This window comes from Pecten maximus, chromosome 2 (assembly GCF_902652985.1).
Source record: "Pecten maximus chromosome 2, xPecMax1.1, whole genome shotgun sequence".
Classification (NCBI taxonomy): Eukaryota; Metazoa; Mollusca; class Bivalvia; order Pectinida; family Pectinidae; genus Pecten; species Pecten maximus.
The window spans coordinates 40,838,319-40,858,156 of record NC_047016.1 but is presented as its reverse complement, the minus strand read 5'-3'; the positions used below and the strand labels follow the sequence as shown (position 1 = coordinate 40,858,156).

Below are 19,838 nucleotides of genomic sequence, written 5' to 3'. Positions count from 1 at the left end.
TTTAAAAAGTACAGCATCTTGCTGTGCCTACCAAACTAGATCATGATGTGATGTGTTAACAAAATGTGAACTATTGTTGCAATCTCTTTTCAGAAAAAATTGGAAACAAGAGAGTATTCCTGTCCATCAGAGTTTGCAGAGGATGTGCGGTTAATTTTCACAAACTGTTATCGTTACAACCCCCCAGATAGTGATGTAGTTATGATGGCAAAGAAGCTACAGGATGTTTTTGAAATGAAATATGCAAAAATGCCTGAACTTCCGGACCTACCAGAAACTGCAGGGAATGGGGGGTTAAAAAGTGATAGTGAAAGTTCATCTGCAGAGGAATCTCCGACAGATGATGACGACAGTGAAGAGGAGCGAGAGCAAAAGATCAAGGAAATGCAGGAAACGGTATGTGATCAATGGTTCTTGTTTGTCTCCCACAAAGAAGGGGTACTATAGTTTTGTGCTCTCCTCCTCACCTTCTGTGTTTTATCTACTACACTATCTGTCACTGCAACTTCATACTTAGGACATGGGTTCACCTAGGTGAGGTGGTTTGCCATGTGCAAAAAGTAGGTCAGAGTGTCATTTTGATCTATATCAACATATAAAATAGACTCATCTCTTTCACTACTAGCCACTGGAACTTCCTGCTTTGGTAATATGTTCCTAGTTCAGACAGTATGTCATGAATCTACGTGTTGATCTTTGTTCGATCTTTGACCTACTTCAAAGCAAAAATTTGTCTTGGCTGTATCTCCTATACCACTTGTCGTGAACTTTATACTGAAGGCATGGGTTCACCTAGGTGAGTATGTGTCATGTGTCAAAAGTAGGTCGTTCAGACCTGACCTTTGGCCTACATTATCGAAAATTTTGTCCAGGTGCTATCTCCTACATTACATGTCGGTGGGACTTCATAGTTTGGGTATGAGTTTACCTTATTTATCACAAATTTATTACTTGTGCATTCTTGGCATTTTGATTTCACATCTTGTGGGTGGCTGCAATTTTCTGAAATGTCTTGATGAATTGAGTTCATAAGTAGAAACGGTGCCATTAGATTAATTCTTACTTTATTACAGTTACTTTATATTGAGTACAGTATTTGGAATCAAAATTAAAAAATAAAAAGATTCCGGAATTTAACATCTTTGACCTTCTCTATACATTGTACTAATATCTCTAAGGAGGAACTTTATCAATGATCAATGAATTGGAAAAAAAAAATCATGAATACCTTGTGATTTATGTGGTGTGATGATAAAAGTGATACATAAAACTACTGAATAATGAAATAAATGTTTGAGAATATCCTTTCATTTGGCCCTATAGAAAATAAGTTTTCAGGAAATACCAATACAAGACTTTTTCATTGAAAAGTTAGTTATTATAAATATTAGCGCTATACTGGAATCCATCTATCGTCCCATAATATTGTTTGGACAACTCCTACTTAGTACTGTTTCAATTTCAACAAAACTTTGTATGCTTGATCAGTATAACATGTAGTTGTGCATCCCATTTTTGTAAACAGATTATCAACTCAATTTTTCTCTATTTCAGATGAAGCATATACAAGAACAGTTGCAACAATTAACAGAAGAACATATGCAAAAATTAAAACAAAAGACTGAAAGACGTGAAAGAAAGGAGAAAAGACTTGTTAAAAAGAAATCTAAAGTTAAAGATGAAGTGAAAGACAAAGTGACAGAACCTTTAAATGTGCCATCTCAGCCACAACTTGTGCAATTGCCGGCTGCAGACACCTCAAAGCCTGCAAAAACTGTAAAGACAAAGGCAAATAAACAAAAGTCACCTTCTGAATCTAAACGCAAACGAGCAGGTCGCTCACAAAATAGTTCCAAGAAAAATAAAAGTGCAACGGTGGCTGTGTCTCAGTTACAACCACCACCTCCAGCATTCGATAGTGATGATGAGGACAATGCAAAGCCAATGACTTATGATGAAAAAAGACAATTAAGTTTGGATATAAATAAGTTGCCTGGTGAGTTCATGAGTCATTTTACTTTTCTTTAAACGAATTGGTCCAATGTAATCTTTTTGTGTTAATGGGCTTTCAAAAATACTGGACAGCAGGTTCTGCTTAAGAACCTAAATGTCTTAATCATGGATTGAAATTTGGTTGCAGGATTTTGTTGAGTGTTTTAGATAATACAGTCTTTAACAAATTTTACAGACCTGGTAGACATCTTGTTCAGCAAACATGATTCTGCTTAGTTTCTTTTACACCATATCCCCAGGGAAAGGGGTATTACATTTAGCTTGTTGTCCATATTCGCTGACCTGGTCTGAAGGAATGGTGAGCTCACAGCATGGCACAGCATCTGTCGTCTGTAAAGATTTTCTTTGAAATACTACTTTTACATGGGTTATTGAATTTTGATGCAATTCGGCTTAGCTGTGATTTCATCATTGTTCCTCAATTTTTAAGGATTCAAAGGGGAATTCTTACCTTAAAATCATCCTTGGGGAAGCATTTTAATGAAATCTTGGGAAGCAAACCTTTTCTTAAATTCATCATGTAAAGTTAGCTCCTCAAGTTCAAGAAATAAAACTGGGGTCAGAAGCAGCAGCATTAATATTTGGTGCAGGTTTGATTGGCTGCCAAAAGTGGGGTGGGTGGGTGGGTGTATATTTTATGTATGCTCTTGGGGCATAAAGAAATTGTTAATGCAATGCTTTTCCTATAAGAGACCCTCAAATTTCAGTTCCCACCTATATGGCTCTTTTGAAATTTTTTAAATGATGTTCTAGACTTTCCTGAAAAAATTCTACATCAGTTTAATTTTCTTAGAGAGAAAATCCATTTTAATGTTCAACTTACCATTATGTTAAGCCTGAAACTATGAACAACATTTTCTTCAAAGTTACTAAATTCCTGAAAATAGCATATGCATCATCTGTTACCATCCAGGAATGTACAATTACTTTCAAAAATTGGAATTTCATAAAACATTCTAGTAAAAAATGGTTGTGGTATCATATTTACTCTGCATTCAATACTGGCCCTAAATGACCATGGCTGTCGACAGATCATTGAACTTGGCTTCCAAAAAATGTTTGTCATGACCATACCACAATAATGTTCACTGATTATGTTAAAGTTAATAAGAAAGAACTGTCGATTATCGAAGAATGTAATGTCATACCTCGCCGGTTAACTTTTTTTTAAAATTTCATTTTAATGTCAGTTGGCACTATAATCTTCCTTAAATTCAAGATCTCATTAAATGAAACTCACTTGAATAAAAAATGATATATATTACAATCTAGTACAAAAGAAACTTTCAAGTACAAAAGAAACTTTCAATACATTATTTGTCTACCAAGGCCAAAGTACAAATATTGTTAGGCAACATAAAATATTTATCTCATTTATAATTGTCTGTTTTGTTCTGCTTCAAAAATGTTCCGACTTTCAACATCTTGTTTTGCAGGAGATAAATTAGGAAGAGTAGTGTATATAATACAATCCAGAGAACCGTCCTTACGAGATTCCAATCCAGATGAAATAGAAATAGACTTTGAAACTTTAAAACCTTCAACATTACGGGAATTAGAAGCTTATGTGATGTCTTGTTTAAAAAAGAAAACAAGAAAAACATACAGTAAGTATGACTGTTAAGAGGGTAGAACTGAATTCATTAAAAAAAAAAAAAAAAAAAAAAAAATTGGAATGACTGCTGAATAAGGAGCCAACCTGCAAGTTAAAATTATGTCGACTATTAAAACTTTTGATAAAGTATGTATGCAGCTTAGAAGTATGGAAAGATCTTCATTTCAATAAATAATTTGAGTTTGATTTGGCAGTGTTAATATGAAGATGTAACGTGTAGCTTTTACTTTTCTTTGACTACAGTGATTCTTAGTGTCTTGAAGTGGTTAATAATTGATTGAAATTTGGTCTAAATTAGCGAAAAAAGGAGCTGGTAAATCACGTGAAGAAGCCCAGAGTGAAAAGAAGAAGGAGTTGGAAAAACGGTTGCAGGATGTACAGGGTCAATTAGGAGGATCCCACAAGAAAACTGGTAGCAAAAAAGGTAAGTTTCAGTCGAGCAATTTTTATATTGATCAGCAAAATTATTCTTCTTGGCCTTGGAGGTCTATCTATTGTCGCCAAACACAAAAAAGGAGACACCGCTGTCACTGTGCATCTTATTGCAATTATTTCTTCCTTTTTTCTCCAAGTGTAATATTACAAAACTTATTAATGAAAGGTGGAGTGCAACTTGCTGTTTTTCAATATGGAAAGGGAAATCAAATATCAACCACACCATGAAACTGTAACAGATTCCATTTCCTTATTTAACAAAATAGCTACTGTGGAATGGTTTCTTACCAGTAAGAATTAACCTTTAAATCATACAAACAATACCAAAAATTCCATTAGCATCCTTCATGAGTTCAGATTGTTGGGTTTGGGGTTTTGTGTTTAATACCACAATTTTATTTTTGGTCACTTAGATGATGGCAATGCAGCAGATGGTGGGGCCAGTCGCTTGAGTGCCAGCAGCAGTAGTTCGTCCGGCAGTGATTCCAGTACAGACAGTAGCTCATCCAGTTCTTCTGATTCCAGCGACTCTGAGTCAGGTTAGACCACCTCTATCCAGTCTTGGCTTGCTCTAGGGGTCATGAGTAAGGGGTTTGTTGATGGCCCTGCCTTGCTACATAGCAGGGCAGGTGAACTGGGATTGGGCAATGCTGCAGGATGACATGTATTACAAGTAATTCTACATGAACCTGCGAAGATGGAATGGTAATCATCAAGAGTGGTTTTGGTTATATACCACATAAAGTCTCTTCTGATGAGTCCTGTTCTTATATTTTTGACTGCAGAAGACATTCAGTTTAACTGCAGTCTCGCACCAAATGGGTCTTGAAATCCATTGTTGTTGATAAATAATATTGCATCTTTTGTTGAAATGGACAGTACAAGGTGTTTGTATTTGGTTTGGCTTAGAGTGCAGAATGTGTTAATTGTTGGGGCCAGTCACACAAAACATGCTGGTGTTGAATACTTTAAAATACCATAGGACATTGATCATCCCATTCATTCATTTTCATGAGCCATTGAACATAAGTCAATCATGTACAAAATGCAGGTTCAGAATGTACAAGGTTTCATTTAAAGATCATGTTATATGTAAGTATGTGTGTCATTGAATATGGTGCTTATCATTGTGTTCATGCGTGGAACAATTCCCAATTGTAACCTGGCTGTTAGTTGGAGTATGCAAGAGAAATGTGTATGGTTGTTAGGATTATTTATTGTGTGATGTGACGTGACATACTTTTTTGTGTTTGTAGAATGAACACTTATCATAATTTGATATTATTTAAAGAGCAATCACAGTATTTATATGTGAAAAATCTTTTAAATAGAGAAACAAGTAAACTTTCATTCTAAGCATTTCTTATTGATAATGAACAAGGCTTTAATATATATGAGGTAGCAATGTATAGCAACTTTTTGTTGATAAAGTGCTACTTTTTTTTATTTATTGGAAAATTATTATACCTAATATTGTGAAAATATGGGCCCATTATTTCATACACAAGCAAAGTGTCAACACATCTTTCATTTGTTCTCATTTGTTGTGATATCTCATCAGTACTGATCTTAGGAGAATTTTATTCCCTGCCAAATATGAATCTCGTTCAGCCTGCAAGACTTGTAGTTGCTCTCATTTTAATGTAAAACATAGCAATTATCTGTTAAATGTTATGAAAAAAGCATGAAGTATGCATTGAAAAGTACCTTTATTAGTAAAAAGAACGTTAGGCTTTGAAAATCCATAATTAATCAAAGTTGGAAATTGTCCTCTGTTGATGGGATGGAATCATGCAACAATCTAGTTCAATAAGCAAAGTGATGTTACCTTAAAGAAGTCTTGCATGATGGGAACAAGATGAGTAAATGATGGGAAGAAGCATAAGTGAGCTGGCCTCATCTTGAGCAATCAACACATCTTTGCACTCCATGGCTAGAATCATGCTATTAGCATTCCTTTCTGTTGTATTACATTATATAAATTCATAGATCTATCTCTTTGGAAAAAAGAAATGTCTGGAAAACATGATGCATGAAAGATTTTTAAATGGTTTTGTTTAAAGGTCTCTACCAATAGTATTGATTATTAATAAATATTTTGTGGCCCTTTAGTAGTTTTACTGTGTTTGTGACGTGCTCATTTTAATATTTTCTACAAAAGTTGTACATAGATTGGTGATAACTTCACCTAGGTATACACAGGTTCTTTTTGTAATTTTTTTAAGCCATGTAGTCCTACGTCTCATCAATGTACATAGTAAATTGCATATCTCATCTTGTCTTTAGTACATATTGACTCATGTGAAATAAATAAACATTTAAATAAGTTTTTTTTTTTACTTTTTTGTCCTTCTTCATTAGCAGCTTGTTTTGTGGCTGTGCCTCAATAAGAAAACATTCTGCACTCCATGGTCGATCTTCCTTTTGCCTTGGCTACTTTTTAATAGGGATGGGGTATTCATTTGTGGCGATGTAGATAGGTGTGTCTACATTATCACACCAAAGAGAAATTGTCCAAGTGAAGCTATATGGTATGTAGATGAAGCTTGTCGCAGAAGGATATTGCATACCTTTTGTCTGTCGAAATTGTAATAAAATCATATTGAAAATGTATTTAAACATTTATAGGTGCACAGAAGAGGTTTGCATGCATATCGACTAAGAAATTGCACCATCTTGATATAGAATTTTTGCAGGATCTTGACATTCAATTATTAAAGTACCAAAAATTTGAATGCATGCTCATTATTTCCTTTGCAATGTTTTCTTCATAATAATAGCATGGAATTAGGTTAAAGGAGAGAACTATTGTTTGGAGTGGCAACATTTTGTCTCTGAAAAAGATGTATTGGTCTAAATGACAAAAGGACATGCAATGTTCAACTGTAAATTCATTGACTTTTCGAAAACAAAGACAGACATTAGCTTAACCAAAGCTATGCATAGCAGAGATAGAATTTTACAATGTTTTGAAAATGTCAGTATTGCATCGTTGTCTCTTCCATTACAACTTCTCTTTGAAGAAGAGCAATGATGTAATCTTAAGCAAGTCTTCAAAAACAAAAAAAACTACTTTAATCAATGATTCTGAATTTAATATATGAACATCAAATGTAGATAAAAACTCTGCAATCAGGAAGAAAAATCTGTGTGATTCAATTAAAAAGCGGTGGACAATAGAAGCTATTACAAAGTTAAATTGGCCAATATGCTGACTATTTCCTGCCACTTTGCATTGATGATATACAGCAGATCTGTGTGTAAACGATATTGTGTATATTAAATCTATACAATATGTATAATATTAACTAATACATATGCACAACAATGTGGTTTACAAGCTATAAAGGAAACTGTTCTAAAATACTTCGTAAAATGTCTTTAAGAGAAAAATGGATTGTCTCGGTATACAGATGACATGCTGGAGGATGTCTGTACAGGCCTTGCATTTCACACATTACATATACAGCTGGAACCAAATGTACAACAACAAAATGATAGGACTTGGTGTTATTAAGGGTTACTAACCCTCATGAAAGATTTAAAGAAGAGACAAAATCCTATAAATATTACAACTGGAGAATCTTGAGAAGGATAGGTTAAAAATGCTTTGACAGATGTTGTCCCATCTTACAAGTACACATCTTTTAAATGCACGTTTTGGAATGGAATCACACATTTCTCCCTTTTAAAATTGTATGCAGGCATCCCAATCCTACCTTGAGCCATGGGAAACTGCAGTCATCTTCTCCTTTCCAGCGAAATACAGCTGCAAAGAGAACATTGGGTACAAAAAGTACAGAAATAACTAAAAAAAATATATACAGCCTATTTTACATCTCTGGGGTTCGTGACTAAACTTGGAACAAGTTCTGATGTCAACAAATGATTGAAATATTAACTACCCAATATCCTAACATTTCCTAGAATCTGAATGGAGTTGTGTATATACATTTGTATGTAAATAAACACATATGATGTAGATATTTGCGATTGTTTATTGCACAAATTGCGTTAGTATTTCCATGATTTACAATCAGATGCAAGTTTTCTACAAGAAAATTCACTATTTGTACTCTCCTATTATCATCCTCTTCCCTAGAAATTTTAGAGTGATGACATATCGGAAACTAAACCATGAGGACTTGAAAAGGCTGGCATGCCTAGTACAAGGTACATATATGAAGTCGCATTCCACTTCAGTCGTTAATCTTAAAAAAAAAAACACAAAATTTTAATGTATTGGATGAGCAATAAGCAAACCTGTTGGAGAAAGATTGACTAGGACATTCTTTACAACCACAGATTAGTAGTTTTATCTTTTGAAAAGTAGAATGCATTTTTTGACCCAAAAGTTCTGGCTTAAAACAATAATGTATAGATACTGTAAATTACAACAAGAGAATCTGCTTTAAGTGCAGGATGCTCTCTGACAATGATAAAAAATTCAAGTTTTATTGAATCCTGTTCAAAATTGTAGAATTTTTAGAGTACATCTGTTAGGCATCAGTCACCAGAAAAATGGTGCTGTAACACAATTATTCGGTGAAAATGCCACGCTGTGTAACATTCTCGAACGACCAATGCTTTCTTGAATGTTAACACATTACGTAATTGAAAGGGAAGTCCATTTAGGTGTTAAATGATAAAAAGGTATGTAATAAGAAAGGTTTATGTATGCTTAAAAAATAAACCAGTTCTAAAAGAGTGAATATCTCCAGCTTCATAGAGGACACAAGCAAAGTAGAATCCAATTAATGTCACAATCTTGAAACATAGTTTGTAGCAAGGAGTTTTACACATTTCTTCATTTTAGTAAAACAGCAGACATACTACAGAAATCAAAAGACAAACATTTTGCACAAAGAAATTCATTTTCTTTTTCCCAAATAAGATGCCAGCAGTGAACAACATTAAGTTAAACTTGCCCATTATGTGTTTAAATTGCTTTTACTCAAACAATTGTTGACCAATGATTTTGAAATGAAGTTAAATAAATTGACATTTTGTAAGTTTAAGTCTTTATAATTCAATAGTTTGAACTATTAATAGATATAGAAAAACATGATTGATTAGAAAGCTTAAATTCATGTACATAATAGTACATTATACTTGTAGTACATATCTAATGATTTCCTGAACAGTTATTGAGAACACCATTTCCTGAACAGTTATTGAGAACACCATTCTGATAGTAACAGAAATTATTCCAAATTGTCAGTCTCATCAACAATACTAGGATAAGCAATTTCACATTTCTAGTTCTCTTTGCGAGTTTTGAAAAATGTAATTGATTTGTAAATATTGTTCACTTGACTTAAAAGAAAATAGCCATGAACTTCAGACTAGGTAAACTAATTCTTTGCTCAAGCACATCGGACTGAATACAAATATTTTATAATAAATCCATCATCACAATTTCCATTAAGGAATAAATTAAAAATATCACTGCAGCAGGAAAGACAGATTTATGGGAAAACGGTTTTATCAATTTAATCTCAACCTGGTAACATTTTCCACATAGTAATCATGAGAATAACACAATAGACACAAAGTAACCAAAAGTTCAAGAGAGACATTCTGAAACACAGCACATTGGCCAAACTACAATGCTGTAACCTCTTGACAGGGTTCAATTCTTCAAAAGTAACATCAGAAAAATGTAGCAAACAATGAAGTGGACTAGCTGGATTACTACCTGAAAACCAGTGTTGTGAAGGAAACCCATGCCCATGTTACCAAGAAGCAAATCATATTCACTATTTTAGGATCACCTACCAAGAGGACAAAGGGTCATTCAAAAAGGGGCGGAACTCCGAAACAAGGCAAAGGGAAATTCAATAAGCGACAGGTACGTATATTGCAATATCATCCTAGACACTGAACATCATTCAAAATAATATAAAGTTATGGAATGCTGTTGCAAAAACAAAGTAGTGATTTTATTTCCTTTTCTCCTCTGCCTTTTGATAACTTGTCACATGGGGACTTTTTATACACCTGTCAAATTTGATAGTATTAATGGTAGGCGTAGTCCTGCTGGCAAAAACTCGGGATTATCTACATTTATTGACTAATCTCTTTGAAGCTTAGTATACAGTATAACGTGTAGTTGTGCTTCCCTGAATGGTATTTATGTAGCCCTTTGTTTATTAGGTCACCTGAGACAATGTCTCAATTGACCTATTCTAACCACATTTTGTCTGTCATTTACATTTCCGACTTCTTATCCAAAAGTGCTCGACCAAATTCAATGAAATTTGGCAGGAAGCTTTCATGGCCAAAGGTCGACCAAAATTGTGAATTATATGGTCCCCCCCCCCCCCAGGGGCCTTGGGGACGGGGCCAAAAATGGTTAAATTGACAAAAACTTGTAAAATCATCTTCTCAACTCCCAGATAGAAAGGTCTGAAGTCCTTTACCAAAATTGTGAAATTGATGACCCTGGGGTCTCGCATTTCCCCCTAAGGAGGGGATACAGTTTACAATAGTTTAAACAGGGAAATCACATTTTTGAGCATTATTTGTTCCAATGGAAATAATACAAACTTGGTTAGAATTATTCGTATGTGATGCCAATTGTAAACTACGTGAATATTGGCCCTGACTGACCCCCTGGGCCAAAAAAGGATTAATTATATTAACTTTAGAATTTCAAAACTCAAATTTCTGTAAGATCCATGGGCCTCTTGTTTTTGTGTTTGATTTCTGTCTACATTTATTGACCAATCTCTTTGAAACTTGGTATGCATTATGATTGTGATGTGCAGTTGTGTTTCACACTTGCAAAAGTTTCGCCCTTTGTTTATTCGCCATTTAATTTTTTTGTCTGGATACATTCTGCATTTTCAACCAATTTCTTAGGAACTTGCAATGAAATTGGTAAGCTTTATAATCGTGATAAAAAGTTGTCCCCGACAGGATTTTGGCTATTGAAACTTATTCTCTTGTTTATTTCATTGTTTGATTTTTGTCCCAAGATCCTTCATTTTTTTGACTGATCAATCATGATATTAAGTTGTGTTAAATGAGTTGAAGACTACTTCAGTAACTCCTGATTACTGGTATTCCTCAGATGATATTGATCACTGACAACATTTTGTTGTGTAGATATGTTTTACTTCTGAGTTGGGCATTTCCATCAAAGCAAGAGTTAAAGCTTCATGTATGTTTGCTGGTTTGTTTTATTTTAGAAATCAAACTGAAGATGTACAAATTCCATGTATACAAATAAGCTTGAAGTGTACTGATCTCTTATCTTTTTTGAAAATTTTGTTTGAAATATCACTAGGATGTTATCTACCTTGCTGTAATTGTTCAAAAAGATAGCTAAGAACGTACTGGGGGTCATGCCATTTGGTGAAAGTTCATTGACTCCTTCCAAGGTAATGGAATATGATTTAAGTAGCTTTCAGATTTCACATCTAAGTAACTAAATTGTGTGTGGTTCGACTATAGTTTGTACTTCTCCATTAATTTTATTTTTTTTTTGCTAAAAACACCAAATATTTGAATTTGTGTTTTGGGCTCATTCAATTAGATTTTGTAGCATATTCATTTGAGAAATATTCATTCCTTTAAATGAAGATCGAAAATTGATGTCTTGATAGTCTTTTAATAATCTATCTGACCTAAAAATGGATCTCAAACTTCTCTAGATGCCACCAAATGCTTCTGGACCCATGTCGCCACCAGTGAAGATTACTATTGGTGCTGGGATGATGTCGCCCAAACAGCCACAGCAACTGCAGTCTCCGCCCCCACTGGTACAGACACGCCCATCAATGCCTCCTGTGGTTCCTCCAGGACAGCAAACTCTTCCCCCAAACGACCACTTCTCCTCCCTTCCTACAGAGACTGGATATGGTCAGATGCCTCCCAGAATGGGAACAAAGTCTGACCCTCTCCAGTTACCAGCCTACCCCCCTTCTACACAGCATCAGATAGCTCATCAACCACACCCACCTCATGTACAGCCCACATCAGTAGTGGGTCAGCCGATGTCGGTCATACAACAAAAACCAGCTTCCCCTGGCAGAGGTAGGTTTAGATAAAAGCCTTTAAACATTGAAAAATTCATTGATAGCATCATTTACTATTTGTGAGTATTCTTGAAGAAAGAATTCTTGTATTCAATCTTAACTCTTCCAAAACATTACATTCACAATAAATAAAACACCATATTGAGTCTCTGATTTAAAGATAATTTTATACACCCATTCATTAAGAGAGGGATACCTAATAGTGCTGGTATTTTCATGTCTGTGTTGACAAGGTTTCAGGACCATATCTCAATCACTTTCATGTATGGACATCATACATGAAAAATAGATACAGAATAATAAGGTGGTGTGTTGCTTACTAAAATGAGGTCAGTATAACCTCAAATTGATTTTAGAAAATTTCTTGAGAATTTCTCAGCTGCTGTTTCATGTATGGACTGTGACATTGGTTGCAACCAAAATAAAAATTGGATATTTAGTACCTTTCCTGGTTTTGAAAATTTGATCTGTCTTAATTCTTAAATTTTATTAACAGTTCCCCCGCCATCCAGACCAGTGACTCATTCACTACCACAGCAGCCTAGTCGACCTAGTGCCATGGCCACAGCAAAGCCACTGTCAAGACCCATAGCCTCCAAACCAGTCTGTAAGTATACCATACATCAAAAAGTAATGCAGATCTGTCTCGTCCATGTAATTAAAGTAAACTTTTATGATTTTCATCAAATTTCTCATTGTCAGTTGCTGTATTTGTCTTTATTTTTTGGTATCAAAATAATGATTTTAGTTATTGCATGCTACTTTATAACTTGACATATTTTCCGGACTGGTCTAAGTAGAAGATGTCGAAGATTGCTTTGACTTGTTATTTCAGCATTAGCAAATCACATAGCAGCAGCATCTCGACCATCACCCATACAGTCGCCCCCCATCATTGTGAGTTCCCCTGTGAAGACATACCCTGACTCCAAGCCACTGTCACCCCCAATGTTGATGGAGAGGTCACAGTCTCGAGGATCGGAGCAGATGGCTCGCTTTTTCCTTAGTGATGAAGATTCAAGCAACAGTCCCAAGCATAGTCCACCAAAGAATGCTCCCCCAGCACCTCCAGGAGCAACCATTTGTAAGTGTTGTCTAACATTTTTTAACATATTAAGCATAAGATCAAATGTCAAGATAGAATACTGTTTATATTGATACTTAACCATTTTTTTGGTCACAACCTCAGAGGATTGTTGAAATGTGTATTACATCTGATTGAAAAAAGCATGATTTAGGTATATGTTCCATAAAATTATTAGAATTATTTATGCATTTTAGCTGCCAGTGGCGTGGGTATATCATTTGGAGTGGGCAGCAATAACACAATGCCAGGCGGAGGCGATCCTGGTCGTAAGCCAGACAAAAACATGCTTTCTCAGGTTAAAAAGGTGAGAGACAAAAAAAAATTTAAGCTCATTTGGCACATAGACAAAGGGCGCTGCCCATACTCAAAAGTTTATTTCTTAGCTTTTAAATCTGTGCGATTGATTGCATTTGATAATGCAAAAAAATACATATATTATTCCAACATTTTTTAACATCAACAGGACCAGTTAAAACTCAAGAATGCTGGGTCTTGGACAAGTCTAGCCAGTATGGGAGCTGCACCCTCCTCATCTAAAAAGTATACATCTCAGAGCTTCGAGATCTTCAAAAAACAAGCCAAAGAAAAAGAGGAAAGGGTATGGAATAAAATCATTTTGTCATAAGTTTATTACCAAAGTATGTTTAAAATAAATATGTATGTTAATATTCATAAAAGACTGAATTTTATACCTTATCTATGCCAGTCTTACCAGAGTTAATGTGTATGAACCATGTTTCAGCATATTTGTTCTACAAAATTTGGTACTTGTTTGACAGTGCTAGAAAAAGTGAAAAAATCATCAATTTTTATTTTCAATCGTAAGAAATTATAGAATATGTATTGTTCTTGGAATAATTTAAGATAAAAAATTCTTCCCATGTAAGCATTTGAAACACATATTAATAAATAAAATATTTTGACAGGAACGAGCATTTAAAGAGCAAGCAGAACAAATAAAAATTCAAAAAATCAATGCTGAAAAAGAACGCCATCGTCAGGAACAAGAAAAAATAAGGTGAGTTACTGCCAATAATCTTCAGGTGTACTAATCAAATTGATCAATGATTTGATGAGAAGTAATGGGGTCAGTTATTCTTTGTACTTTAAAATACATATCATCAATGGGAAAAATCTTGTGAACATAATGACCATACAGGACTTGTTCTTATTCAAGCTTCATTGATACATTGTGAAAAGCGTTTATTCTTGACCTTAACAAGTTGTTGCTTTTTTATTGCTAAAAACATGTACACATTGCACAAAATGGATTTCCCACAAATTAAAGGAAAAAAAGCATGTAGCAAACAGTGACAAACACACCATCTTTATCATCTTCATCTTTTATATGTCCTCCATACCTGACAACAATATTAACTTAAGTAAGATCATAGAACATGTCTTTTTACTTTTGTAATCATATGACCATAACCAAAATAGAATTACAGTTCATTCTCTTTGCATGAAATTTAGGTCAGTGACCTATATATTTCCACTTAACTTACATCTAGTTTTAATACAACATCTGGTTTTGTGTATTAAACATTTATCCCAGTGAGAGTGACATATTTATGTTCTACAATTATCCAATTTTTGAATTATTATTTGTTTATCAGGGAACGAGAGGAAGAAGATGCTTTAGCACACGCAAGACGAGCTCAAGCTCTGCATGAGGAGGTACTTAAACAGAAGGAAGCAGAACGAAATGCAGCAAAGCAACGAGAACGCATGAAGGAACAGGAAAGGCGAAGAAGAGAGGCTGTAAGTTGAACTGAAGTTTGGCAAATTAAAACCAAAAACACCTTTGGACTACCCTTTTATTACACAGAACATCGTTAAATTAGTCAGTAATTATCTGTATCAATACTGTTGGCTTGATACTGTATACTAAACTGCCAAACAATTTGTAATAAAACAGTGTACTTATTGTGAGAACCTAGGAAAAAGGCCCAGAACATTGGATTTTACAGCTATGCTTGGGGGAATATTTAATTGTTTAATGGGGGAATCTGAATATAGATATTCACAGTTTGAAAATTTAAATCAACCTTATTGATTTTCATTTCTTGATTACAGATGGCCCATCGGATAGATATGAATGCACAGAGTGAATTAATGGCATCATTTGAGGAAATGCTGTGATGATGGCTGTTAGCTAAATATTGGCACTTGACAATGATGTGAGCTGCTGAGATCATCAACATGTTTCAGACTCGATTCAAGCTTTAAGATTTAAAGCAGACTGGTTGCTAATAAGCTCTCTCAGTCAGATTGGTGGTTTCTGTGGTACAGTGCATTAAGAGTGTTTGAACGTTGTGCAGTTTGACAGGCTCTAACACTGCCCCATGATGTCTGTGACATTGGCCACTATGGACATGAACTTGATTGATCTGATGACAGTGAATGTATTATGGAAACGTGATAACACGTATCAAACAAGAATCATGATGGCAACTAAGCACCGTCCATCGTGACAAGCAATATTGAACGCCTGTGTGTGAAATTGTAGTTTCTCTATGAAACAAGACTGAATCTGTATAGAAATTGTCTGCAGTTTAAATTTTGCCTGTCTGATTATGACATGGACAAAACATTGTTATGCTGCAAAACAGACGTATATGATTTTATGACCTTTTAACAGAAAACAGCTTGTAAATCTTGATGCTGTATATACGAATGGAAGGTTTGGTAAAGATGTACTGGACATTATTAATACTATAGTGATGTGGTTTGTTGAAGACTAGATAGATATCAAGAATGGTGCTTTTATAACCTGGTTCAGTCTAAACTTTATTCAGTGTGATTACACATGTTGTATGTAATAGTAGATAAAAGTCTTTATACTATTGTAACTCTGAGACTCGTGTGTCGTAAACTTTGTATGTCATTTATTGTATATTTTCATTGGGAAGCTAAAAGCGACACAAGTTCCTTCTGTAGAAAACATGACTGTCTTGTGTATGAAATACATTTGAAGGCGTTCATGATTAGATGAGGAAGTTGTCACTCGTTCAGTATAAATTATATTAAATGTAATCTCTGGGAAGGGCATCTTGCCATTATTATACATAAATCAAGCAACAATTTACGCATATTGTGTTCCCCACACAAAACAAAATAAACAAAAAAAATGAATGTTGTGCATTCTTAAATCCACTAGAGTCCTGAACTGTTTAATCTGGTCACTAACATTCCAAAGAAGAAACATCTGGAAGAAAATGTCTGGGAATGGGATTGTTATGAGAACAAATCCACAACCAGAATCATTAATCAGGGAGATATGTAATCCAGATTATTATGGAATGTGAAAGTGTTCAAATTAATGAGTGCAGACTAATCTGTAGGTTTTCAAAATTCATATCTGGTGTAAATTTTTATGTTGTCATCAAGTTTTATATGTGTATGATGTATGTGGTAGATGAATGGCTGGTTCATTGAGCATAAGTGGGAACAGATATTTCCTCTGGTTCAGGAAACTTAATAAATATTATATATCAATGGACAGATTTTATTAATTAGGTTGTTAAACTTCGATCATTTGAAGTTTAGAACATTGATATGTTTGAATTCAAAATCTCCAGAGAGAGATGTTTATGTACAGATTGAAAATATTAATATATGAAATCTTGATCTCTGAGAATTGTTGCGTAATTATTTGTAGTGGTTCCTGTTATTCATTCTTAGTTTAAAGCCAAAATTCTGTTTTCCAAATAAATGATGGCACATACATTATAAATTCACTAGGATTACTTTATCTTGTGCATAAATTGGCATTTACTTTTGACAAAATAAGTTTTAATTCTTGAAAGAAATTCAGTTTTTGATGTGGTTTTGTTTAAACTGTCATAATGATGTAGTAAACGTTTCCTATGATATGAAATACGACTGTCCAAAATAAGTCTTATTGGAGGAATTGTAGGCACATTTTCTGAGGCCTCGTGCTATTAAACTAAATATTGGAACCAGTTGAACACAAGTTGTAGGTAGACATGGATTTAACATGGCTTCTACTTATGAGACAGTTATGCCCCATTTCCCCACATAGGTATAATAAACAAGGTTAAAAATCCCTGCAAGTTTCTGTTTAAACTGTATCTTGTCTCAAATGAAATATGCTCAGTCATTCTGTGAATTAATTTCATGATTAAATATGGATTTACAGAACTGCACTGCTTTATATAAGGTTTCATTTTATAAATGTTGATATAGTGGAAAGAGAGAGCCATCATCCTATCATTATTTCATTAAAAGTTGTTCCAACATTTGGAAATTTTGCTTTTTCCTTTTGTGATTTATAGCAACATTTTCATGCTTTCATTTAGTTTAAGTTTTTAACAATTTAATCATTTTTATATGCGAGTTGTGGTTTAGTCAATCTGGTATGACTGTTTATTCATAGTGGTGATGTAAATATCTCATAAACATCTTCATATTATCATAAGATATTATATTCATAGCACTAGGTGTAAATGAATCAAAAAAGGTGCAGTACATGTACATTTTGTTTGTGTAATTTATTCCAATATTTTTTGACAGCAGCTGATTGTAAATACCCATGTAATCCTTTCTCACCAATGGTCACATTGCAAGACTCGTTCCATTTGAGTCCCAAACATGTAGTAAGTGGGAGTTCATCATCGTTCAGAATGCATTCATTTCCACTTGCATTTGAGCATAATAATGTAAGATTACATATTGAGTGATTCTGTCTAGAATTGAATTTTATTTCATAGCATTACATGTAGTTAAAATCACCCTAAGCATCAGAACTCGTGTGCAATGAAAATGTCCATGTATGTAAATTTTGAGCTCAAATATTAACAAAAATATGGACCCAAATAGTAGTTTAACATTATGAGAGCTTTATAACTTATATATTTCCAACTTTGGATTAAAGTATCAATTTTCTTCATATAACACTTGTTCAAATTAAAGGTTTCAACTCTTGCAATCAATTCCTTATTAAATGCAGAAATGTTTTAGAAGTTGATGTTTAGTCTCGCGATTTCTCTCATGTAGCAGTTTGTATAGAAGTAACTACCTACCAAAGATCTTGTCAAGCTAATATATATATAATGTTTTAGAATACATTCAATCATATCTGAACTCTTTAACATGTCAGCTTATGGTTTCCTTCAGAAGGTATCTTTCTTTTATTATCTTTATTCAAGAACAGTTTGAATATGTCTACATGAGATTTAGTCATCCAAAATGTTTTCCTTTCACTGGCTGGTCCAGCCTCTATCAACATATTTCCATGAATTAACCGTACCAGCTGTTGACACTGTTCCAACTTTTAATGAAAAAGAAAACACTGGTATGTTGTGTGAAAACGGAACCTTGCAGGGTTAATCAGTCAGTCCCCCCAATGCTTTCTTTCTGATGTTCAAGTACAAACTATTCTGGTGTATAAACATCTTCAGTCACAGGATTGTATTATCTATAACTTTGCATATTTGTGTGTTCTGTCGAGGCAGAATTGTGTCAAATGACAGTCTTGTGTATCATATGCTGTTGATTGTTTTGCTGCAGCTTGTAATCTCAAATCGTTGATCACATTAATCAATTATCATGTCAATATTACATGAAAAAAATAAAGTACTTCAAGACCTATGCTTTTGCATTTGCTGGTTGTATATTTAAAGGGTACATGTACCCCAGTATGTTGATGGACAGGAGAATGTAAGCTCTCGTTTGAACATGAATGTATTTCAGGCAAGCTACAGTCCCAGTGTTGGGCAATACTGGATATGTTGTGGAGCAGTTAACCTTATTAGAACAAGAGGCCCATGGGGCATGTATCGCTGACCTGGTTGGATTAGACCAAATGTCGAAATAATGTTCATATTCAATTTGTTTTATTTGTAAAACTCTAACAATGCCATATATGATTATAACGTGGGAATCCGAACTGCTTTAAAGATTAATGAAGTCCAGACTCTCTAAGGTCTGAAAGACCTCAAGAATTGTTTATAGAACATGCATTCATCACTTTATGACTAGTAGCGATTTAAAGGAATTACCTCTATTTCACCTATTGGGTCCTGCCCCTTTGGCCATTCGGGGGTCAGAGTCACCATTTATGCAAAATCTGTTCCCGTTTCTGACCAAATTGGGTTCAAATCCATTCATAACTTGATGACTAGTAGCGATTCAAAGGAATTATCTCTATTTCCCCCACTGGGCCCCGCCCTTTTGGCCCCTTTAGGGTCAGAGCCACCATTTATGCAAAATCTGTTCCCCTTAGGATGTTTCTGACCAAATTGGGTTCAAATCCATTCATAACTTTATGACAAGTAGCGATTCAAAGGAATTACCTCTACTTCCCCCACTGGGCCCCGCCCTTTTGGCCCCTTTAGGATCAGATTCACCGTTTATGCAAAATCTGTTCCCCTTCCCCCAAGGATGTTTCTGACCAAATTGGGTTCAAATCCATTCATAACTTTATGACAAGTAGCGATTTAAAGGAATTACCTCTATTTCCCCCTATTGGGCCCCGCCCTTTTGGCCCTTTATGATCAGATTCACCGTTTATGCAAAATCTGTTCCCCTTCCCCCAAGGATGTTTCTGACCAAATTGGGTTCAAATCCATTCATCACTTCATGACAAGTAGCGATTTAAAGGAATTACCTCTATTTCCCCTAT

At 34.5% G+C, this 19,838-nt stretch overlaps 1 protein-coding gene across 1 annotated transcript in view; it reads left to right on the top strand.

The window, feature by feature from the left end:
• The window catches only part of LOC117322088 (bromodomain-containing protein 3-like), a 34,441-nt gene extending 15,634 nt beyond the window's left edge, over nucleotides 1–18,807 (top strand). The window contains exons 11-24 of the mRNA XM_033876835.1: nucleotides 94–396; nucleotides 1,555–1,996; nucleotides 3,450–3,620; nucleotides 3,927–4,052; nucleotides 4,477–4,602; nucleotides 9,832–9,914; nucleotides 11,722–12,103; nucleotides 12,602–12,712; nucleotides 12,941–13,189; nucleotides 13,387–13,496; nucleotides 13,656–13,790; nucleotides 14,119–14,210; nucleotides 14,809–14,953; nucleotides 15,269–18,807. Of these exons, the coding sequence (XP_033732726.1) occupies nucleotides 94–396; nucleotides 1,555–1,996; nucleotides 3,450–3,620; nucleotides 3,927–4,052; nucleotides 4,477–4,602; nucleotides 9,832–9,914; nucleotides 11,722–12,103; nucleotides 12,602–12,712; nucleotides 12,941–13,189; nucleotides 13,387–13,496; nucleotides 13,656–13,790; nucleotides 14,119–14,210; nucleotides 14,809–14,953; nucleotides 15,269–15,334 (2,541 nt within the window). The 3' untranslated portion in view covers nucleotides 15,335–18,807. The remainder of the gene's footprint in view (nucleotides 1–93; nucleotides 397–1,554; nucleotides 1,997–3,449; nucleotides 3,621–3,926; nucleotides 4,053–4,476; nucleotides 4,603–9,831; nucleotides 9,915–11,721; nucleotides 12,104–12,601; nucleotides 12,713–12,940; nucleotides 13,190–13,386; nucleotides 13,497–13,655; nucleotides 13,791–14,118; nucleotides 14,211–14,808; nucleotides 14,954–15,268) is intronic.
• Nucleotides 18,808–19,838: the final 1,031 nt, after the last annotated feature.